General features: G+C 46.8%; 1 protein-coding gene across 1 annotated transcript in view; it reads right to left on the bottom strand.

The window, feature by feature from the left end:
* Positions 1–24887, bottom strand: part of HIP1R (huntingtin interacting protein 1 related) — a 541423-nt gene extending 516536 nt beyond the window's left edge. Inside the window, exon 1 of the mRNA XM_069619635.1 lies at positions 24663–24887. Coding sequence (XP_069475736.1) covers positions 24663–24761 — 99 coding nt within the window. The 5' untranslated portion in view covers positions 24762–24887. The remainder of the gene's footprint in view (positions 1–24662) is intronic.
* Positions 24888–25125: the final 238 nt, after the last annotated feature.

Below are 25125 nucleotides of genomic sequence, written 5' to 3'. Positions count from 1 at the left end.
AGAGGTGCAGAGGTCAATGAAAAGAGTGGATGCTGTGACAGGGGAGTCCAATTGGATGTTGTCATCACCAAGAGAAGGTGATTGCAGGTGGATGAAGGTAGGAAGAACAGAAATCAGCCCATTCAGAGAGGAACAGGGTGGTAGCACCTGGAGGACTGTAAATAGTAGCAATGGTTAGGGTGGAGGAGGGAAAGATGACCAGCTTGCATAGCAGGCTCTCAAAGGAAGAGTAGGGCTGGGTGGGTAGAATGGCTTTTTGCAGACATTGGCTTGACCTGAGCTCCCGGCTGATGCCCAGTTATGCCAGGCAGTTCTTAAAAGCTTGTTCCAAAAAGGGAAATTTCCATCCTCCCATTTTCCTTTGGTCAGTGCTTGGGAATATCCCAAAAGTATGGAGGAAAGGGAACGGGACGTAGAAGTACGACAAAGTTACTCACCATAGTGACTACCTTACTCCCAGTCCATAGTCCCCTCTAATAAATCTCCTCTTTTTTTTGCTAAAATGATCCTTCGACCTGGCGATAGAGAAGGACTGAAGGGTGATGTGCGGGGCAGAGCTCAGGAAGGCAGGGCTATGGGTGCATGTGGTGGCCCAGCGTAAAAATAAAAGAAGGACAAAATGTTATTTTTTAATGCTTAAAAAGTGCTCCGGTCCCGTCCCGATGGACGGAATGTCCCATAAGCATGGAAGAAAGGGGACGGGACGTAGGATTTTGAGGCCTCCAGCTCTTGTTCCCGTCATGCGCAGAGGAGCTGGAGGCCTCCATGTCATGGGGAGCGGGGGAGCAGTATGACTTCATAAAGAAGTTATTTCCATTATGGGGCCGAACCAAAATGGAAATTATTTCTTTATGAAGTCAGAGTGACTTCAAAAAGAAAGCATTCCTTAAATCCTTCCATTAGTACGCTCACTACTGTTGTTCGATGTAAAAAACTCATATGGTTGTTACTTACCTATGGCGGCTTGAGACAGAGTGTGTGGCTGCCGAGGTGGACCGCGAGAGCTTGCGGTTCTCGAACGCATTTAAGCATTACCATGGAGACCTGGACGGGCATCGCGCTCCAGCAGCAATGTGCCGACGTGCCTGCGCCTTGCGTCACACCCTCCCATGGCAACGGGAGGGCGGGACTTGGTCTTTGCGTTACTCTCAACGTTACTATGGAAACCTGGGTAATGCGAAGCTGAATCTCAGCCCAGTCTAAACATATGTGTTAATAGGCACTGTGTCCCTACCCTGTAGCCTACCAATTCAGATAAATGAGCCATACATGGTCATCACAAGACGCCTACGCAATACTCGAACCTTACTATAACCTACCTCATATAATTTATCCAACCACATTAGAGTTGTTTCCTCGCCAGGTTTTCCAAAAGTTCTCGCAAGTACGATTGCACGTATGTCTGTTTATGCAAATCATTTGGTAGTTTGCACTAATAATTCTACCAGGTGAAATTGCGCGTGTGTATGTCAATACTCACAAATTCCTAGTTCGTACCTCTACATATATCTAAACCTATGTTTCAATCTCGAGCGATACTTCCGATTTCTCATATTTTGTCTTAATCTGTGCTACTTGTTACAGAGATACCACTCTGCCCAGGGATTACACATTTCCCACATACCCGGCCCTGTTAAACACAGTATATTCGTCTCATGTGTACATCGCTACATTGCTGAGCAATTTGAGAACATTAGGCATTGCCGTTATTTTTGTCGTAAGTTTTGTATGGATCCTTGTGTCATGGGATGGTCTATGCCTGAAAGCTCCTAGTACAATTTAGACTAATCCATGACCCCATGTATCGAATTAAGAAGAATGATATGCAGTAAATAAATAAATAAATAGTGGTGCCCGCTTCTGCCATTTCTCCAGCAAGAACAAGTGTCATCTGCAGAAGCATTGGGTTACCAAGGGAAGGGAAGGCAAGGTCTGCCTGGCCATCTCTAAAAGGGATACAATAGATAAATAAAAAAGCAAAGGAGCCCGGACCCATCGCTGGTGCATGCCTTTGTCCGGCCTTTCATGGCATGGTTAATTCTTTCGATGACCTACATCTTACCTGCACACCGCTGTTCAAATGGTTCTATGTGATTTGGTTAAACAAGTTTCGAATTCGATTTCATCGAATGCTTTTTTTTTGGCACCTGATTTCGCTGGAAATATATGCGGGGGGAGACCCCTCACAGCTCCCACCATAACCCTCCCACATTAGTTATGCATCTATACCCACTCCCCACATATAGTTGGGGCAGAAATAGTTTAAATAAATGCCATCAATTCGATGTAATCTCCCGCGCCAAAACCTCCTTATCCCGTTCAAATGCATCTCAATTAGTAAGCTTAGCATAGCAGGTTAGCAGATAGAAAACAGAAGACCCACTGTACTTGCAACAAAAAGAGTAGCCAATATGAGCATGGTTTGGTTTAATCCGCCATCTTGTATAATGGTAAAATGATTGCTTTCTACCACCCGTTAATGGCATTGGTACTAATCTTAATAGCATTGAATATAAGACTTGGAAACAGGTGCCCAGAGCAGAGGACTAATGCATACAAATCAGATTGGCCCTTATTCTAGCCTGGGGCTTTCGAAGCTTGCCAAGTCAGCAAGGCTATTACACTTTACACCATTCTAAAACCCGGTAGCACTTGACTTGCCCACTCTAGAGTCGTATTTAATGTATTGGTCGAATAGGACGGGCACTGTGCCCTTGAACAGTATGTTTGCCACCATATAAAGGAGGTGAAGTTATCTGCCACGATTTGTGGAAAAATGCGGCCAGGTAGACCGTCGCTTGCTTTTCTTTCCCTCCGAGAGGAAAGACCCAGCAACAATGCACTAAAACAAGTGAGTTTAGTTCATGGCTGCAGTTCCAGCAGACCATCCGACAGGGCGTAGTCTGGCACAAAGTGTCCTGGTTGCCGCATAAAGCATTACATAAGAACATTCAGAAGACTTTGTAGATGTCCTCTTAGGTTGACACTAGGAATGTTTTACATGGCCACGATAAGATTTTGCCAATAGGTCCTTTTTTGCCCTGTTTAGTGTTTCCTGGAAGGCTATTTACGTTGTTGTATCAGGCCTGTCTGTGTTTAAGCAAACAAGCTCCTTAAACATGTAGTAATTGTATAGTGTGCCGGGGTTGGTTTAACCACCGCTCAGTTAAGGTTGTGTATATTGTTCATAGCCGCCATTCTATTTTAGGCTGAGATTTTAAATATACGGGCATTGCACTTGTTCGGTTCAACCGGTAACGCAAGCAGATCATGTCCTCAATTCCTTACGTTCGCTGAAATCTAGCTCTTTGGCTTTGGATGAGCAGCTAGTCCTTGTATTGAGATCATCCATGGTGATGAGCAATCTGCCCCGGAGGAACATCAAGCAACCTGGTACATCTGGATGCACCGTATAGTTGACAAGTCTGTACCAGATGCTATACGATTGTCCACCCAGACAGACTAACCAACCTTTACCATCAATGAGCATGTCCACCAACAGCAGCCCGACAATACTATGTGCCCTGTCCTGCTCTTCTAACTCATCACCAATAGCTCTGTGGCCTAATTGCATATTCAAATCGACTATTATTAGTTTGAGAATTTCCTTCTGCGTCTTGGTCAAGTTAGGGTAGTGTACCCAGTACCGCTAGGATGCACAATTTACTTGCATTTACTAATGCCAATGTCGGGGTTATAATCTCTCTCCCTCTGTCTCTCTCTATATATCTATATGTGAAATTAGTGGATACGTGTGTGTGTGTCTGTTCGAAATGTTCAGCATACTTCCCCCAACATGCTACAAACCTGAAATGTGGCATGTTGGGAGGTTCCATAGTGTAGACAATGCAGATAGTATGAAATATAAATATACATTTGCCTAATTTGTTAATTATTTTTTTTTTTAGTAGGAGTTACCGTGCGAAGCACGGGTACAACTACTAATAATGCATAGAGTGGATATCATAACCACTCGAATAAGGATGTTGGATATCCGTGGAATCGATGTCTCGTGTAGTAACCCTTTTGATGAAGTAAAAGGCAATATCGATTGCAAAAAGCTTAACCTCCAACTCCCCCAAAACACACACACACAGCACACCTCATGAAGTCATACGTATACACAGTCATATCAATAGAAATGGGACCCCTTATTCGCCGAGGTTTTCCTACAACACAATTAGTAATACTCTGCTCCAAATCAGCATCTCCGATTTTCAGACCCATTAAATTCCACGTTAAAAAAACCATGTGCTTCCGCCTGCCTGGCGGATAACCATATCCCCCCTACTTGATCAGTTTCTCTGCTGACATTATCCAGCTCTGCGATATTCCGCTGGAAAAGTGGCGGACACAAAAAAAGCGTCGAGAAACGTATTCATTACCTTGTGGGAAACACAAGTCCAATTCAAGTCACTTGACATGTTCGGGTATGATATGATAGGTTATTTATAACGCGCTTAATACCCAGAGGTTTCTAAGCACAGAGCAAGGGATCGAACCTGTGTTGCTCCTCGTCGTCTTGCTTCCAGAGGTTACAGCAAATACCGGTGTACTCTCAACAGTTACTAAGACCAGGAAGAATTATTTGAGGATGCCCTTCAAGAAATCCAATACAGTGCACGCATTACTGGATTGATTCGAATGTCTGGCAAGCTCTGGCTGCCAATCATCGCCTTTCATTACTGGCATGGTTGCAAATCTATTTCATTCGTTGGAACCCCGATTGTGTGCGACTGGAGCAGGTTCAGCGCCACTTATTCCTACACCCACTTTATCCTGCTTATTCTAGACCTGTGTACTCTCCAATGACACACTGTGTGGAAAGAAAGGCGCAGAGGCCCCCCTCTTGGGCCACCTGAAGCACCCATGGGTTGATAAAAGCAGCCTAATGTAAGAATTACGATACCGGGCTCTGTGGCATCTAGCCTCTGTTGTGACAGGCCTTTGGTACTTCTGGCCTTCATCCATCAACGCCTCAGGATTAGCTCCCGTCGCCCCTCTCACTAACCCCCACACCGCTTAGCCCCTTCGCTATCAGAACCACACACCAAGAAGCCCCCATAACAGCAGATTACATTGAATAAGTGGCTTACAAAGTTACCATTTCCTGGCAAGTAAATGTGGACCCGATGTGCCCCTCTGATGTCCTTACGTTTTGGGCCAGCGCTAATCAAGCTCTTCAACCAGAGTACTTGCTCATAAAATAAGTTTTAAAAAAACAAGGGGGGGGTCCTAGGAGTCTCTCTGCCAGACAGGGGTCCTGGTTACAAGGGCCTTACCCAGATTCCTTCGCTCACTATCTTTCACAGAGGAGAAATATCCAAAGCATATCAGTCTTTGTCCTGCCCAGGGGCAGCCCAGCACCGAAATGCTAGGCAATTCTCTTCTGAACAAGGGCACCAACAGCAACCCCAGACACGTGTTTCGGTCTGGTTGGACCTCATCAGTAGGGTGGAGCTGTGCGCCTCTGAAAATAGTGAGCAATAAGTTAACATATGCGTTTATCAAGTGGGGTCTTGGGATATCAACTTAGAGTGCCCTGCGCCCAACATTAAAGGTGTGTCGCATGCCCGTGAAGGTACAGAGAATTATTTCCCCTACTCCGTTGTAGTCAAAAATATCCAAAAGATTTTGCAGGGTCTCAGCCAATTGCACCAAAAAGCTTCTACTGCCCTGATTGAAAAGGGCACAGTATGTGCCGAAACGCGTCTCAAATAAGGGCTACTATGATATATTAAAACAAATATCATTTCCAATGACTTATTGTTGAAAATGTTTTTACTATAGTGGCGCAGCCCATGTGTGAAAGTCTTTTGGATGAAGTTAAAATATGCCGCTTATTCCAGCATCTGAATTCACACCAGGTGTTGGGGCTGTAATTAGGAAAGGTTGTTCTTATCCAACCAAGCCTGGCCATCAGATTGGGTACTATCTGAGCCATATTCCAGCCAGCTGCCATATCGGCCTTCGGCACCAGAAGATGCCACCACATTACCCAGAAGCACTTCAATGGCTATTTAGCATCATCACCAAAGCCTTACACCACACAAACCTAGATTACACCGTCTACAAATTGAAACTCTGCCTAAATAAGATTTGTCACCGGCCATCGTTGAACAGTCAGAGCTTGTCCAGAAAGACCCGTGTGGGCCCACAGGACAGTTTCATGTGAGACAAACCGATCATAAGAGAAACTGGTATTGGCCAAAGCCAACACAAGTTTCTGTGGCAAACGCGCTATAAAATAAAACTGCATGCCGTAAGGACCGGAGCATATTTTATGGAATACTCGCAAATATTTTGTTTGACGGATATGGTCAGCCTACATCTAGATAAAGTCAACCAAGGGCTTTCAAAATCATTTTCATTCTTTTAACAATGCAAACAAATTTCCAGTGAAATGTAATAACGAATGCTACGAAAAGCGAACAAGCACTGACAAACCCAATACCTCTGGCTCACATCGAATCAATCTATTTCGAAAATTGATCCTTTTCATAAAAGAATGATATGCAATAACATAACAAAACATACATGATATGCAGCAACATAGCAAAACACTTCCAATAAAAATTCCTAACTCAGACGTCAAAACAACAATCTATGACCAGACATTTTAAATGCAGGATAAAATTAATATGAATTCAACTGTAACAGACGACTTCTGATTGATCAAGCATTTTCAATGATACAGTAAAGGCTGCGTGCACTTGGCTCAGTCCCCATCTTCTCAGCATGGGGAAGAGATATCTCTTTCTAAAATTAGAGTAAACTGCTAAAAACAAGATAAAATGTTCTTGGGCTCAGGCCGGCTGACGAGGCATTTGCTCGTTCCATTGAACTACCCTCGAAGTAAGAGCCAGTACCTTTTCTAAATTGCAAACTGGACCGGAGGCACAACAGAATCCACCTTTTTCTTCTGTTATCGAACCGTGGCAAAGTTGGTTGAGCGATAAACTTGATGCGTGAAATAGAATTGCATCGGCTTCTTACATTCGTTCTGTTCTCTATGTTCTTTAAGGACCTTTAATATAAGGTTAGACCTTGATAAGAGAAATTATTTAGTGAACTTCCAAGAATCATCATTGCCGATCAGGTCATAGTTGATGTAAAGTGCTTCGAGGCCTAGACTCTTTAACGAAGATCTAATATAATTTAGCCAAGAAGAGCTATTGTGCACATAGGAATTAATAATTTCTTCCACTAACGATTTAATGAGACTCAGATGTGAATTCCTCCAACGCTGTGACCAGTAAATTAGGGACTGCAAGCCTATGTAATCTTCAGTAGGAGTCAGGCCGCATGCCTCGTGCAGAGGGTAGCCTGAGAAACCCAGATGTACTCTCAAAATGTGAATTACCTACTGGCTTTGATGGCCCAAGATGCCCACCCTCCACAGGGCCAATGGCACAGACTTTGTATATGCGGATAACGTTCTCTGTAGGCAGACATCGGAAAGGGTATCTGGTCTTTACATCTAATGCATTACCATCGAATGCCTTTCCATCGAAAAAATTGCATCGAAAAAATATGCATCAAAAGCATGTTTTTTAAAGGTAAGGGTTTAGTTTAAATCTGCTTTAAAGGATGAAAAACGGGGGGTTGTGTGGGACCCCCCCATTAAAAAATAAAAAATGCATTTGATGCAATTTCTTTCGATGCAATTTCTTTCGATGGAATGGTCCCTCAATGGTAATAATTCTATGCAATGACCATGAACCCTCGGAAAGAATTGTTAACCTTTGCCACTTAGACTTGTTTTTTTAATATGCAGATTCCATTTGAGATTGTGATTATAGTGACACCAAGGTATCAAAACGGGGAAACCCGTTCCCTTTATCCTCCCGTAACTAGTATTGGACCAACGGGATCTCTGAACTAATGTGCATGATCCGATTTATTTGTATTTACCCTTTACAAATCTAACACATTTCATGACCTCCCATCTTTGGGACATCACTTGTCATTTTGCATAATTCAGACTAAAGTGAGTTCACCTACAAGGTGAATAAAAGTGGGGCTAAGACTCAGCCTTCCATTACGCCACGCGTTGATTGAAAGGCCTGTGTTAATTTACCCCTACTACTGTGCCGCACTCTCGCTGTTAGATTTCGGTGCATTTCGATCAATATTTGGAGTAATGAATTGGGCATTCCAAGACCCTGTAATTTAATCCAGAGTTTATTACGATTAACACAATCAAATACTGCGAATAGACAGAACTGTTATGTCCTTGAACATACTGATCCAAGATTAAGGTTAGGTTCAGGATCAGATCCACGGTGCACATACTCTCCTGAAATCCAAATTGAAAAGATTCCATTGGTTTGCACCAATTCCGTTATCTTTCCATAAATCACCTGGCCGAACTGTTTGGGTGTGGTGTCAATTAAGGAAATTGGTCTGTAGCATGCAGGATCTGTTCTGTCACCTTTTTTGAAGATTAGTATAATGATCGTTTCCGTACAGCTTTCCGAGATACTCACAAGATGTAACAAGGTATTAAATACCAGTGTGAAGTGACCATATAGATCTTTCACACTTTCATAACTCCATGGGAAAGAGTCGGGCCCTGCAGATTTTCCATTCTGGATAAAGCTTTTCCTACCTGGTTGGGGTGGAAGCAGTTTTGTGTCTGGAGATTTTGGCTCAGCCAGTTTTTCATCTGAGGGCAGTAAAAAGAAAACAGTTGACTCATGATGCGCACGTTCTTGTCCCACTTCAAGTAAGGACATGTAAAAAATTGAACTCTGCTGGTGCAGGAAGGAAAACAGAAGACAGGCCTCCTCTGTCAATGCCCCAAGATTCTGGAACCTCCTCCTCCTCCTCAACATCCAACTTAACCCCTCCCTTCCACAGTTCAGGATGGAGCTCAGGTCCTTCCTATTCAAGGAATGGCGCATCCCTAACACCTATGTTCAGACTCCATAAACTCCCCACCATAACGGAGACTGGGTAATCTGATCCCCACTGTTTCCTCCCGTGGTTACTTGTAGAGCCATTGTTGACAATGGCCCTCCCTCACCTGGTAGATCCCCACTCCCTTGTTTCTCTGCTCCCTAACCTTGCTCTGCACCCCTATGATTGTAAAGCGCTGCGTTGCTTCCCAAAGCTAGGCCTGCACTTGTTATATACCCCAACAGGGCTCAAAATTAGGATTCAAGTGGCAGGTTCTAAGACCAGCCCCTGGGAATCAGGCATCACCCTGTCGACAGGAGATGCTGCTGGAGAATCTGCAGCGAGTACACAGGGCACTGCAAATCTAACTTCCACATGGGATACACACTCATTTTCTTTTTGTTTAATTTATATTGATTTTCATGTTAAACAAAAACGGTTACAGTTCTCCCCCCGCCCCACTCTTACACCTACCAAAGGGTCTGATCCGGTTGGTCCATCGCTTGATTTTTCTTAATATTGTCACATTATGTCCAGAATCTGTATTCTATGAGGGCAGCATTGAAGCATATAATCACTTTGTAAATAACCCAGCACATCTCCCCAGTTCTGCTTAAAGGAGGCCAGGCCCTCCTGGACCATGCAGGTAGCCCATTCCAACCCGATATAAGACCATATCTTCTGTAACCAATCTAGGTTCGGTGGCGCCTGTCTTTGTTTCCTCTTTCAAGCCACGCTGCTATCAGGAGAGTCATGAAGCTGCGGTTCTGTTTTTTTTTTTTTTTTTAGAAGGTTTTCTGTTTCGGATGCCATAACCCGCACAGCCACACCCCTGTCTAATGAATCGATGTTGGACAATATCCCACCCATTTGTTTTCTGCACCTCGATCCACTAAGGTCTGATCACCAGGCACGCCCACCAAATAGGTCTCCAATCCCCCCCTTAGAGAGACACACCCACGTATAAATCAGATACCGTCGAGTACATTGCGTGAAGTCGCTCGGGTGGGTAATGCCGCTGAAACATTTTGTACCACATTTCTCGTTTGGAAGACGCGCGTGAGTTTAGGAATTGACCCCCACAAATACTCCCATTGTGCTCTTGGTACGACGTTGTCTAATGTGGCCTCCCATTTTTTGTTATACTTCCGCTGTACTAATTTTGTGTCATTGTTTGATACTTTGTAAAGGCTCGAGACTAACTTTTTCGAACCATTGGGGGGGCGTAATGTACTTTTCGGAAGGGATTTTCGCGTGGCCACTGCTTTAATCCTTGGGCTTATTAGCCAGTGCCGTAATCGGGTGTAGTGTAATCTATCTTCCTCCCCCACCCACATGTCTCTTTTGCAATCCTCGAAAGTTCTGAGATCTTGGCCTTGAAACGTATCTCGTATCTTTAGACAGCCCGCCTCCTTCCAAACTCTGAATGCTTCGGGTTGCAAGCCCAGGGAAAATTCTGGGTTCCGAAACATTGGGAGAAACGGGGAAGTGGACAAAGCCCCTTTTTTAAATTGCAGAGTCCCACACCTCTGCCACCACACTCAACATTTTACTAAACTTCACATTAGACGGTCTACGATTCCGGTCTAGTCAAAGAAGGGCTGAGAGAGGTGTACCCGCAACCGCCCTATCCTGTCAAGCCCATATCCTACGATCCACCTCCATGAACCATTCCCTAATGACCTGCAGTTGTGCAGCTTCGTAATATCTATGAAAGTGCGGGAGTCCCAAACATCCCTGATGTTTTGGAGCTGTGAGAGTGGTTATTGCGACCGTGGGCGGTTTATTATGCCATAGGTACGACCTTATATGTCCCGTTAAGTGAGCTAAAAAAGGATCTAGGTACTTGGAGTGGGAGTGCTTGAAAATAATATAATATTCTGGGCAGGAGCATCATTTTAACTACCATTAATCTCCCTAGCCAGGATGTCGCCAACGGGTTCCATCTTCGTAAATCAGTTTCCCCCTGGTGAATAGTTGTGGAGAGTTTTCCCTGTAGAGTTGTTCTGGCGTTGCTGTAAGGACCACCCCTAAGTATTTGATACCATTCTCTGCTAGAGTTAGCTGGGAAGGGAGCGCAAGCGTTCCAGGATCTCCGGGTTTACAGACACGTTCAGAATTTCTGATGTAGTCCTATTTATTTTCAGCAACAAACGCAATGATATTTCTGGTTCCACAATCTCTAAGCAGGTCGTCTGCGAACGCCATTGTCTTGTGTTCTTCACCTGCCATAGCTATGCCCCTAACCTGGTACGAGTGGCGGAGCCTGCCCAACACGGGCTCCAAGTACATGGCATATAAATGAAGAGACAGGGGGCATCCTTGTTTAGAACCCCCGTTTTATAGCAATAGTGCTCGAGAATGCCCCATTTATGGCTAACCGTATTTGCAGAGTGGTAATTTGCCTGCACCATTTGGAGAAACCCCATTTCAAACACCATGGTCCGGAACAGGAAGGACCATCCGACTATCGAAAGCCTTCCCGGCGTCCAACGATACCAATATCGCCAGTGTGTGTGTCATGGCAGTTTTTTCCAGCAGGTGGTAAACTCGTCCGACATCATCGTGCGTCTACCTCGGAGACAAATCCAGACAGGTCTGGGCCTATTATTTTTGGCAATATTTCCATTAAATGGTTCACCAATACTTACATTTTGGCATTTATAATGATTAACGCCATAGGCCTATTTGAGCCAGTGGACAGCGGGTCCTTGCCTGCTTTAGGGAACACAACCAGCTTTGCTTCGTTCATCGAATTCGTAATCGTGCCCTTTGATCTAAATGAATTATATAGCTTTGAGAGGTGTGGCGTTAAAGTATCTTGATATTGTTTATAAACATTTGCGGGATAGCCATTCGCACCCGGAGCCTTGTTTTTAGGTAGCGATTGGATCACATTTATCACCCCTCCCTCCCGAATTTTCCCTTCCAGGGATGAACCAACCTCACATACTGAACCCTAAATGAATAACATTACCTCAAACGCACAGATGAACTGTCCCTTATCATGTCGCCCACTTCCTGATTTTTATTTGTGGCTATTGGGTGGCACTAAAGCACCACCTCTAAGCGGAAACAATTGCATTCGAGTACAGCTATGAAGAAATTGCATATGAGCAGGGGCACAAAGCTTGTAGATGTTGTTTGGCTATTTACCCACCCATTGACTGCCCGTGGCCGTGCTAATCGCTATGAATATTCCCACTCACTTCCTGCCCCTCCCAGCCCAAAACACATCCCCTAGGATCTATTTGAGCTAGCTTTTTCAAGCCTTACCATCAAAGTTTGTGCTCAAAGTGCCTGTCTGTGTTTTTTTTCAAAGCAGTCTTCTGAGAGTTAATGACTGGAGCTGTAAACACTCTACTGGTGTAATAAATAATGTCTTAACCAGGTCTGCCTTCTTCCACTCGATTTATAACTCTTCCTTCTCCCCCCCCCACTTCTCCCCTTCCCCCTCCCCTGGCCTTGCGATCTCAATGTCACCTGGCCTAGTAGGATCCTTGTCTCTGTCTTCCCTGTTTCCCCTCCCTCGCCTCGTCGCTCCTTGAAACACGTGTGTATAGGCGCGTTCTAAATGCCATATCATATCATATAAGCAGTATGCATGTCCTTCATTGAAGTCCTGTTAAAAACAACCATTGCAAAGCCAAAAGTGTTGGCTTGTGTAGAAGTATAAGGTCCACTGCTCCAGACACATCTCGCATTGGGGGCCATCACGAAGGAGCTCCCCAATTCCGCCTCTTGCCCAAGAGGCCTGGCCAGCGCGCAGAACCAGCCCCAAGACTTCAATGTTGTTCTTGCTGCCAAACCTGTTTGTTTTCATTGACAGGACGGTCTCATCACTACACAACATTCCATCGCCGATTCTGTGCTGTGGCGGAGCTTCATTCCTGCAATGAAGCAGTGTTGCTGGAACGCATTTGTGTAAACACGAGACACGCCCCCCTTGTAAATGCCATACGTGGGCGGGGCGTGCGGTCACCTCAAGCAACATCGCAAGACGTTTGCTATTGTTTTTGTTGAGCAATCTGTCACTGGTTGTGCGATGAGCATAGGCCCAAAGGAGGTGCAAGTTAAACGACTATATGCATTGTGCCAATATAATATGACCTTTTCTGTAGCCCTGCAATCTCCCATGGTAAGATAGCGCAGGGAGTTAAGCGTTCTCCTCTCTCGCAGGTTCAAATCATGGCCGGGCCGACTTGGACCTTAATGCTTGTGAGGTCGCCTGCAGCGCCGTGCAATTAATGTATTATACAATGCTTAGAGGCCCAGAACCGAGTGTACCCTCTTAAAGCCCACCGCTGGTGAACGTCAGTCCCTATGATGTAGGGCCGCAGCGCTCCCCACTACCCACTGGCTAGTGGCCATCGCATGGTGTAGTGTGTGTAGAACTGACGTGGCGAGAGACTTTTTATGCCTGGCTAGTAGGGTGTAGGCAGGAAATGTACATGGAACAGGCCATTATTATCCGATTTGTTAAAGACCCTATAACACAAAGGCACCTCTGCAAGCGATGCAAAACTGCATGCAAGTCACGTGTTCCTGGCACATGAGGAGCGCATGTTCAAAAACACGACTGCTACACCGTTTGCCCGGCCTTCCACCCAGGCACAGGGGACCGTGCAGTTAACACAGCACTATTCCGAGCGCACTCTTGCCTTCCACACTGCCCCTCCCGCCCGAAATCAACAAAGAGGAGGAAGGTGCGCACCACTAACTGCAGGTAATCGGGAAGACGGGCAGACTGGACCCCAAAATTAAGTTGAGCTACTCCCCGAGCAGTCCAACGGCAACTCCGTCTTGGGAAAACAACCAGTGGCGCATCACAGACAGCACTAAAAACACCATTGCAGCCCCACAGAGCCTTGCAGCCAAGGTGGACGAGCATACAAACCAACAGTGGCAGCGACTCTACACCAGCTTCTGTCTCAAGACAGAAGCATTCCCTCTCTAACAACCAAACACCTCCACTCCAACAGCATGAATCCAACATCCCCTCTTTAACAGCACCAAAGCAACCAAGCACCTCCACGCCAACAGCACGAATCCAACATTCCCTCTCTAACAGCACCAAAGCAACCAAACACCTCCACGCCAACAGCACGAATCCAACATCCCCTCTCTAACAGCACCAAAGCAACTAAAAACCTCCACTCCAACAGCATGATTCCAACATCCCCTCTCTAACAGCACCAAAGCAACCAAACACCTCAACGCCAACGGCATGAATCCAACATCCCCTCTCTAGCAGCACCAAAGCAACCAAACACCTCCACGCCAACGGCATGATTCCAACATCCCCTCTCTAACAGCACCAAAGCAATCAAACACCTCCACGCCAACGGCACGAATCCAACATCCCCTCTCTAACAGCACCAAAGCAACCAAACACCTCCACTCCAACAGCATGATTCCAACATCCCCTCTATAACAGCACCAAAGCAACCAAACACCTCCACGCCAACAGCACGAATCCAACATCCCCTCTCTAACAGCACCAAAGCAACCAAACACCTCCAGTCCAACAGCATGAATCCAACATCCTCTCTCTAACAGCACCAAAGCAACCAAACACCTCCACGCCAACAGCATGAATCCAACATCCCCTCTCTAACAGCACCAAAGCAACCAAACACCTCCACGCCACCAGCATGAATCCAACATCCCCTCTCTAACAGCACCAAAGCAACCAAACACCGCCACGCCAACAGCATGAATCCAACATCCCCTCTCTAACAGCACCAAAGCAACCAAACACCTCCACGCCACCAGCATGAATCCAACATCCCCTCTCTAACAGCACCAAAGCAACCAAACACCTCCACGCCAACAGCATGAATCCAACATCCCCTCTATAACAGTACCAAAGCAACCAAACACCTCCACGCCAACAGCATGAATCCAACATCCCCTCTATAACAGCACCAAAGCAACCAAACACCTCCACTCCAACAGCATGATTCCAACATCCCCTCTCTAACAGCACCAAAGCAACCAAACACCTCCACTCCAACAGCATGATTCCAACATCCCCTCTCTAGCAGCACCAAAGCAACTAAACACATCCACTCCAACAGCACGAATCCAAATCCTAAGGATACACTGCCCTGTTATTTGGGGAACAGGGTTAGTTAAGTAAGCAAGCCAGTAGGACCACACTATGGGACACCCACCAGAGAAGTCAATCTAGACTTAAAAGAAAACAAAAACACACAGCTTTTCGCCTTACAACCCCAAGCCCAACTGCATCACAAAGGTTGGGTTAGCCATCCCACCACTCCCCAATGGAAATGATATCTTAACACTGGCTATGCCTTATGGGAACTGTAGGCCTAAGCACCAGGAGGCTGATAGGTTGGGTATCTACTGCTGTAGGTTTAAACAAACTGTGCATGCTGGCATCTAGGTTGCTAGGTTTACTTCAACAAGCCGCCTGCAGCAATTTCACCTGACTGATCTCTAGAGCAAAGCACGCTCGGCCAGGCGAAAGCGCAGCCAATCCATTAAAAGAAACAATAGAAACATTCACATTACTGCTCGTTTTCAGGATTTTGATAGCGTTGGCGGTTTTCAAAGAAGGCCCTCACCAAACTTGTCACCTACTCCCGATCTGAAACCTAGTGTGCCAAAGAGTGGTAGGACCAATCATGCGACTCCCCATCGGGGGACCCACCCTGGGTCGTATTGGGTCCACAAGTAGTTGGAACAAATTTGGCTCATATGCTTCGATGATGATAGGTTATTTATAACGTGCTTAATACCCAGAGGTTTCTAAGTGCGGCCCCGGGGATCGAAACCTTTGGTGCTCCGTGTCGTCTTGCTTCCAAGGTGAGCGTGTTGCCCCTGAGCTATCCTCCCAAGACCAAGTATTGATGAGGATACTGGGAAACTGTGCGGGTTCCTTTAACTGTGCAGATGGGCAATGGCCTATGGTTAATCTTCTGGGATGCACAGAGAACCTAAAAAAACAATGGATTTGATGCACCAGCCTCAGGAATTCTCATTGGTTAAGGAGTGACGGAAGAAGAATTTGCATCCATCATTTTCCTAATTTTTCTCTCAGTGCAGGTTAGCACAATCAGGTGTGATGGGTTGATCTTTGCCTCTTTGCGGTGGAAACCAACTTCTTTTTGACGCTCCCCTTGGAGCTGCAACACCCCGAACACGGGTCTCAGCTGGCACAGCCTGCCCCACCTGCTTCTGGAGCCCCCCAGTCTGGCTGGCAAGCTTGGCAGCACATTTTGTTTTTCACGCCCATCTCAACTGAAGCAGAAGCCCGACAACGAATAACCTGGAACGTGACTTTGGCATCAAAGAGCCTCGATTCTACGAAACACCTGAAACTAAACAACATAACAAGGCAGTCTCAAACATTACGATAGGCCTTAGCGTACTCCAAAAAGTCTGTGTAACAACCCATATCGGTGTACGATCACAAAGTAGAAATACTGATAACGTAACAAGACAAACATAGCAAGTGCCAGCATTAACAGTACAGAGGGCAGCAGTGTTAAGTCGTTTCTCAATGTTTGTAGGTAGGTTGGGTTAGAATGCACAATGAGTAAATTTATTTTTTCCTAAACACTGGAGTGCTCAGTTTATTCACGTAAGAGAACTCACATGCAAGCACCAAAGTAAGATACCCCAACTAGCGTCAAATTCACCCTTTCTTCTGAGAGTGACTGCACCACTATAGCCACAGCTAGTGCAATACACCAAAATTCACCCTTACTTGTCTGAACGAAACTGCACGACTATAGCCACAGCTAGTGCAATACACCAAAATTCACCCTTACTTGTCTGAGCGTAACTGCGCCACTATAGCCACAGCTAGTGCAATACACCACAATTCACCCTTACTTGTCTGAGCGTAACTGCGCTACTGTAGCCACAGCCAGTGCAATACACCGAAAATCACCCTTGTCTGAACGTAACTGCGCCACTATAGCCACAGCTAGTGCAATACACCAAAAATCACCCTTACTTGTCTGAACGTAACTGCACTACTGTAGCCACAGCTAGTGCAATACTCCATTCTTAAGTGCTCTCCATAAAGTTTTAAGTCACCGACAAGTCTACAGCCTCAAGAATAGTAACCAACACCCCTAGAGCGGGCCAGGGGTGCGTTCTTGTGCTAAAACCTGTTTTGTCTTTTCATGAATGGTATTATTCTGAAATAATTCGATACGTCCTGTGACGCACCTGCACTAGCTGAGGAAACATATCCTGTATTAATGTTCGCAGACGACTCCAAACCCAACTGTCTCGAAACAACAGTTGTTTGTTTTTTGAGGAATTCAGCATTTAAAATCGGCTCACCGTTAATGCCCAAAAAAACGAAAAGCCATGGTATTCAGGAAAACCAAAACTAGGGGGGGGGAAGCAAACTGGGGCTGACGCGGAATAATGAGTATGTCGAGCAAGTCAAAGACCATGGCCACTTAGATCTCAGATCTTCTGAAAAGTGCAAGTGGTCAGTGCAGGTTTCCAAAGCCCAGGTTACCTGGGCCGGATACAATGGGGGCATTGCAACATTTGCCAGTGACTTCGGAAACGGGGTAGTGAACGTGTCACGAGAAGCTTCCACAATCCAGGCACGGCAAGCGTCTCTGAACTCTGGGGCGGTACACAGATGGACCTACGGAGAATTGAATTTTTTTGTGCAAATCGAAGGCGCTATTTTAGTGGATAAGGGTCCAGGCTGCCCTAGAGGACATACTGTCTCAAGAGGGCGGGCGGCCGTTCATTAGCCTGGCTGGCTCATATTACAGAGTTACTGTATACTCTGGGATATAGCGAACGCTGGTGTGATCCGCACCGCATCGACTCCAGACCCAAACTGAGAATGAACAATGCTTTATCTTTGAGGAAGGCAAGCTACCGGAAACCGCTGCAAGCACCGACAGCCTACGGAGATGCCATGAGGTAAAAGAACCTTCAGGTTATGAACGGTACCTGGATATAGTGTCTCCGAAGTTCACAAGAGGGTTGTACCTTACATTGCAAGCGGGCACAGGCATTCTACCTCTTGCGCAACTTCTACACAAATGGAGAAGTGATGTCTCGAACAAAGGTCTCTCTTGCAAGGACAGGATTGGGACTACAATGCCCTTTCTGCTACCATGCCCCTGCTTTTTAGATACAAGGTAAGATACGTAAAGCCACTATTCCAGGTGATAGCAATCAGAACTACCCAGTCAGCGCAAGCCCTCGGTTATAGCTCGCAAGATGATCTAGCAGTTCACTCTCTAGCTACTTATCTCACATGGCTATGGATGAAAAAGACTATCTTTAGTCCACTGATGTCTTAGACCTTTGTGTTTGTGTTCAATACCATGCACCTTATGCTGGATTCGCATTCCGTGTAGATCACGTTTAGTTGGTTTCATGTGATTTTATTGTGGTATTTTTCAACGAGATCAAAAATACAGATTTTTTGTAATTTGGGGGGGGTTCCCGTAAACCCCTTGTTTTCCTACCCTTTAAACCTCATCCCCACCCATTTCTACCCATAACCGCTACTCTATATATATATATATATATATATATATATATATATATATATATATATATATATATATATATATATATATATATTTAATATGTTCATTTTTTTACTTGGTAAAACTTACCACTTTTTTTTCCCTCTGTAAAATGACTGGATACCGTTTATTTATATTTTTATTAATGAACTGTTCTTGGGCACCCTCTCACATAACAGTTTTATTGTATGAAGGCTCCTGGAGTTATAGCAGAACATTAAATGGTAGTCTGTTCTGCAGAGACAATTTGATGTGTGTTCGAAGGCTAAGGACATACATGCTTAAACAATGGTTTTAGATGTTTTGGAATTGGTATTTATATAGCGCCATTTACCATCACTATAATCGAAACATGCTTATGTGGGGAACGACATTCTCACAGAGGCTTAGAATGTGTGTGCGCATATGGCCAAGATTAGGGATTGGATGCCAAGAGATCAGACATCTGGGTGGGTGCTGAGGGGGGGTCATGAATTGTGGGCGAGTGCAAGGGACTCGTTTTGTGTCCAGCTAAACCAAAATTTTGTAGTAGGTTGTAATTGTATTCCAATGGCAGAGGTGCTGAGGCAAGTCTGGAGTCAGTAGGCTAAACAACATTAAGTGTCCAGCTAGACCGAATTTTGTCGTAGTCGTAGCTGCATTCTAATGTGCTTGAATGGCTAGCTATGCCTGCGGCAGATGTCCACCGAGGTGGTGCGTTTATACGTAACTAAAGCTCAGATGGAGTTGATCTTTGATGTCGCCGTCTCATCAGATCTTCTGTGAGGACAAAAGGCTGGCTACCTATGTAGAGTCACCTAGGCGCTATGGAGAGGCTACCCTCTAGTGTTCCAAGTGCAATAGAAAGGCTGTCCTAGTTCCTCTTCTAGGCATGACAGGTAGGCTACCATGGGATCAAGGATATACGATTCTGAAAGCGTCATAGACAGGCTACCTTGAAAGTCTTACTGAAATACCTTCCCAGTTCTATAAACGCTACTAACAGCCATCTACCAACTGCAGTATCAGGATACCAATGCTCAGACTTAAGAAATATTTTAAATTCGCGGCTGAACTGATCCTTTTTTAATTACTATTTTCTATGCTTGTGCTGTTTTTAATGCAGGGTTCCCATGAAATAATTGTATATACTACTTTTATGGTCCGTCGACCGAAATGAAGATATAGACTTGAAGAAATTTAAGAGGATCCCCATTTTCCCTGGCACCATAAGGGATTGTGATTGAGAGTCAGGCTGAGTGGTTCTAGAAAGATCTTCCACCCAATCTGAAGCGGCGCTTTTTCATGGCCAGGATTAGTCGAGGCTGAGTAGAACACAGCTAGCGAACCGGCTGATACTTTTGAAATATCTCAGCCAAGAAAGGCTGTCCGGTCCCATGGTACGGCCTACTGGCCCAGGCAAAGAGTATTAATTTCAATCTGCTTCACCAGAGGAACCCAGTTAAAAGAGCAGGCCACCAGTAAGATTGATAATGGTACCGTGGCTTGGTAGTCTAGATCTGTGAAGCCCCAAGCAGACCCCATTAGCCTAATGTAACCGGGAAAAAAATGAAACCATGTGCTTCAGTAAATGAGATGAATTCTAACGATGTAGATTCTGAGCAGCCACTTGGGCAAGACAGAAAACACGCCGTTGCTTGGAGTTGGGGCATATATGTGCAACCGAAGCGCGATTCCACATGAAACGACACTCAGTAATATCTTCTGAATGTGGTCATTTTTGAAAGCCGTTTTGTCTCTCCCTCAGCTTTTGCTATGGTAGTGCGCCTTATCCACGTAACATGTACCCAATTGTTTTTTAACCCTTTGTTCGCTGTGTTTTTTGGGAGAAAGGGGGGGGTCGTTGATATTCAGTTACTATTATGATGTTACTGGATTTTTTCACTGGATACCACTTGTATACCAAGTTGTTACGGGCGAGGCGGGTCTTTTCTTTATGTTTTATGACTTTGCCACTTCCACCTTGAGCAGGGAGTGGTCAGCTCTCACGTTAGTGAAATGCCGTCAGGTTTTCCAAGTGAGCAAAGTGTCCTTCTCTGCCAAAGTGTACTGCGAATATGATGGATAAACATTTCAACTCCACAAGTTACTAGCCAGACATAAAAAGTCACCCGCCCCTTCAATTCTCCACATGCACATGACACAGTATTTCTCACTCGCCAGTGGCTAGTGGCCAAATGTACATTGTGAGGATGGTCGAACTCGGATCTTGATCTTCCGGTTCGACAAAAGCAACCCTATTCACAACGTTCTGCGAGCGCTGTCCCAGTGGGGCGATGGGAGTGCGCGGTGATGTTCCGTTCTGCAGCCAGTTTGACAATTGAATAATACTGTATGTTGTTGCTGTGTAACTTTACCAGATAAAAATGGTATCAGACATACAATCTTACACTATGACAAGTGTGCAACAATAAAAAAAGACAAGGGAAACTCGGATCACTTTTTTCAAATTTCAGGATCTCAGAACATTGGTTTTAGACCTAATCAACTGTGTGGTTCATTGCAAATTTAGGAACCGATATTTGAAGACAGCAATTCTAGCGAGGGGAAAAGACAAATTGACTGTTCCTCAATGCCGCGAGAGAGGGCCTTTCTTACTCCAGGAGGTGCAAAGTTAATCATGTATCTCTGGGAGCGAGGGTCACTTACCCTACAACAGACCACGTTCTAAGCAAATATGTAGTGCACTGGCCCTGCCGGTAGCTTCAAATCCTTGTTCTTGCATACCTCATTTTGCCTTAGGGAAAATAAGGCATTTGCTGATGCACTAACGGACAAAATAAATCATATTTCATGGTGCCTGCACATGTTCGTCAATTTCCCCACATTTCCAGGCCAGAGAGCAGACAGCTCAACCAAAACAAATCCAAACCCAACACCCCATGGATTCCCACAGTTTGTACTAGGAAACAATTCCCTTCTGCAAAGCATCCCACAGCCCCACCTCCAGGATGCCACAGCCTGTAATCACTAGCTATTAAACCTTGACCTGAAGAAAGCCTGTGTTAAGTATCCTTGGCCGAAACACTTTTGGCAACGGTAACAAGCTTCGGAGTAACAGTAAGATTGATACTGCGTGAACCGGATTCTAGGTAATTACTCCAGTGCGTCATTACACCTCAGGTCAAAGATTGACAAACTCCACCGATTCATACAACCGGTATTAGATTTATATGTACAAAAAAGCATTTAAAATGCTAAATAACAATAAATAACTTTATATTGAACAGGGAACTTCGGTTCGCATTGTTTATCCACAGATTTCACTGGAATCAAACACCTTATTTAAGTGGACATGTAGCCTTTTCTGTGAACACTATTCATGAATGGAGAGATTAAGGTTATACTTTTCCTACGAGAAATAGTCCCATCGCAATCACTTTGTTTTATATACCTTCCCCGGGTACCCAAGTATGTACCCCCCTCAGTTATCCACTGTAGTATGTACCCCATCCCCTCTCCCAAGGCTTCCTCAAAATATACACTCGATACAGTGTCCTTGTATAACCAGGCCATGGGAGCAGTTTATCCCCTGGCCCAAGGAACCCACTGCTCCCCTGTTCACTCCAGATCACAATGTCCCCTGTCACAATGTCCCCTGTGCGACCCAGTCCCACCCTGGTCTCAAGCTCCATAACGATCTCCTAATCCAGGAGTCCACTACCTTTGGCTATTGAGATGTTTATGACTACACCTCCCATCAGCCCTCACCACCAAAGGCAATGATGAGTAATCATGGGGGAAAAAGTCCACACCACCTGAGGAGCTGCAGGTTGCTGATCCTCGTCCTCCTAACCCTAGGCTTCCTATGCCCCCATCCGCAGACTCCCAGTATATCTACACTCTCCAAACCACAGGGACCCTGATGCTTGGTCGCTCCAAAACTCCCTGTATATGTCTTGGTCTCAGGGGCCTTCAATTCCCTGGCACCTTAGTACCCCCTCACCTCTTCTCTGCTCTCCGTATAGGTCTTGGTTCCAGAACTCCAAATCCCAAGTACCCCATTACCAAGTCACCTGCCCGCGTATGTCTTCCTTCAAGTTCCTTCAAAATCTCCGATACCCAAGTGCCACCTAAACTCCCCTCTGGTCTCTGTGTATGTCTTTGTCTCCCATCTATCAAATCTGAGGGCCCACATACCCACTCCCTTCTGGTCCCAGTGTATGTCTTGGTCCTAGGTCTCTCCAAATCTCAGGTACCCCATTACTCATGGCCATAACCTGCCCGTGTCTTCCTCTCAGGTGTCTGAAATCCCAGGTACCCTAGTACCACCTCCGCCCCCATCTGGTCTCTGTAGGTCTTGCTCTCCCAGGTCTCTGAAATCCCAGGTACCCTAGTATCACCTCCACCCCCTCTGGTGCCTGTGTATGTCTTGCTACCGGGTCTCCGAAATCCCAGGTACCCTAGTACCACCTCCACCCCCCTCTGGTGCCTGTGTATGTCTTGCTCCCAGGTACCCTAGTACCACCTCCACCCCCTCTGGTGCCTGTGTATGTCTTGCTCCCTGGTACCCTAGTACCACCTCCACCCCCCTCTGGTGCCTGTGTATGTCTTGCTCCCAGGTCTCTGAAATCCCAGGTACCCTAGTACCACCTCCACCCCCTCTGGTGCCTGTGTATGTCTTGCTCCCAGGTCTCTGAAATCCCTTGTACCCTAGTATCACCTCCACCCCCCTCTGGTGCCTGTGTATGTCTTGCTACCGGGTCTCCGAAATCCCAGGTACCCTAGTACCACCTCCAACCCCCCCCCCCCTGGTCTCTGTGTATGTCTTGCTCCCAGGTACCCTAGTACCACCTCCACCCCCCTCTGGTGCCTGTGTATGTCTTGCTACCGGGTCTCCGAAATCCCAGGTACCCTAGTACCACCTCCAACCCCCCCCCCTGGTCTCTGTGTATGTCTTGCTCCCAGGTACCCTAGTACCACCTCCACCCCCTCTGGTGCCTGTGTATGTCTTGCTCCCAGGTCTCTGAAATCCCTTGTACCCTAGTATCACCTCCACCCCCCTCCGGTGCCTGTGTATGTCTTGCTCCCAGGTACCCTAGTACCACCTCCACCCCCCTCTGGTGCCTGTGTATGTCTTTCTCCCAGGTCTCCGAAATCCCAGGTACCCTAGTACCACCTCCAAACCCCCCCCCTGGTCTCTGTGTATGTCTTGCTCCCAGGTACCCTAGTACCACCTCCACCCCCTCTGGTGCCTGTGTATGTCTTGCTCCCAGGTCTCTGAAATCCCTTGTACCCTAGTATCACCTCCACCCCCCTCTGGCGCCTGTGTATGTCTTGCTCCCAGGTACCCTAGTACCACCTCCACCCCCCTCTGGTGCCTGTGTATGTCTTTCTCCCAGGTCTCTGAAATCCCAGGTACCCTAGTACCACCTCCACCCCCCTCTGGTGCCTGTGTATGTCTTGCTCCCAGGTCTCTGAAATCCCTTGTACCCTAGTACCACCTCTGCCCCCATCTGGTCTCTGTATGTCTTGCTCCCAGGTCTCTGAAATCCCAGGTACCCTAGTACCACCTCCACCCCCCTCTGGTGCCTGTGTATGTCTTGCTCCCGGGTCTCTGAAATCCCAGGTACCCTAGTACCACCTCCACCCCCCTCTGGTGCCTGTGTATGTCTTGCTCCCAGGTACCCTAGTACCACCTCCACCCCCCTCTGGTGCCTGTGTATGTCTTGCTCCCAGGTACCCTAGTACCACCTCCACCCCCTCTGGTGCCTGTGTATGTCTTGCTCCCAGGTACCCTAGTACCACCTCCACCCCCCTCTGGTGCCTGTGTATGTCTTGCTCCCGGGTCTCTGAAATCCCAGGTACCCTAGTACCACCTCTGCCCCCCTCTGGTGCCTGTGTATGTCTTGCTCCCGAGTCTCTGAAATCCCAGGTACCCTAGTACCACCTCCACCCCCCTCTGGTGCCTGTGTATGTCTTGCTTCCGGGTCTCTGAAATCCCAGGTACCCTAGTACCACCTCCACCCCCCTCTGGTGCCTGTCTTGCTCCCGGGTCTCTGAAATCCCTGGTACCCTCGCCTCCTTTAACTCTCCACTGGTTCCCGGGTTATAAAGTCCTGCCATCCCTACCCTGCCCCCCCCCATGCTCCTGTCCCCCCATCGCAAGTGTTCCATTTCCCCTTTATCTCGGGTTGGTAGCAGGCCCTCCCCGCCCCAGCATCACCAGGGTAACCGCGGCTCACCTGGCGCCCCGTCACCTCCGGAGCTGCTCACCTGGTTCTTGTCGAAGGTCTCCCTGTCGGTCTCGAGCCCGTGTCCCGCCCGCCGGCTCAGCACGCGCGAGGGCACGCTTTTGATGGTGTTCATGTTCATCCTGGAAGGAAGGTGGTGGGGCTCCAAGCCGCAGCAGCTGGCACTGACTCCTGCCCGGCTCTGCCTGCCTGCCTGTCCGGGGCTACACTGCAGCAGCAGAGCCTGGGAGCATGACGGGAAGGAGCCGAGGGAGGGAGCCCTGCCCATCCAGCCAGGCCTGCGTGCTCTGCATCAGGAAACGCCGGCGCTGCAGCTGCTGCCACCTGGCGTCCGATGCACGGGCCTGCAAGCCCAGTGGCTGTCACTTCTCACTGGTGGCAGCAGGCGGTCTATGCCCGGAACTGCTGACACCTGCACCAAGGGGAGGAGAGGGACGGTGTCTCCTGGCTGTCTCTGGCCATCCCATATGCACACCATGTACCTT

This window comes from Ambystoma mexicanum, chromosome 10 (genome assembly GCF_040938575.1).
Source record: "Ambystoma mexicanum isolate Mex_15411 chromosome 10, UKY_AmexF1_1, whole genome shotgun sequence".
Taxonomy (NCBI): Eukaryota; Metazoa; Chordata; class Amphibia; order Caudata; family Ambystomatidae; genus Ambystoma; species Ambystoma mexicanum.
This window is presented reverse-complemented; position numbering and strand designations above follow the sequence as displayed.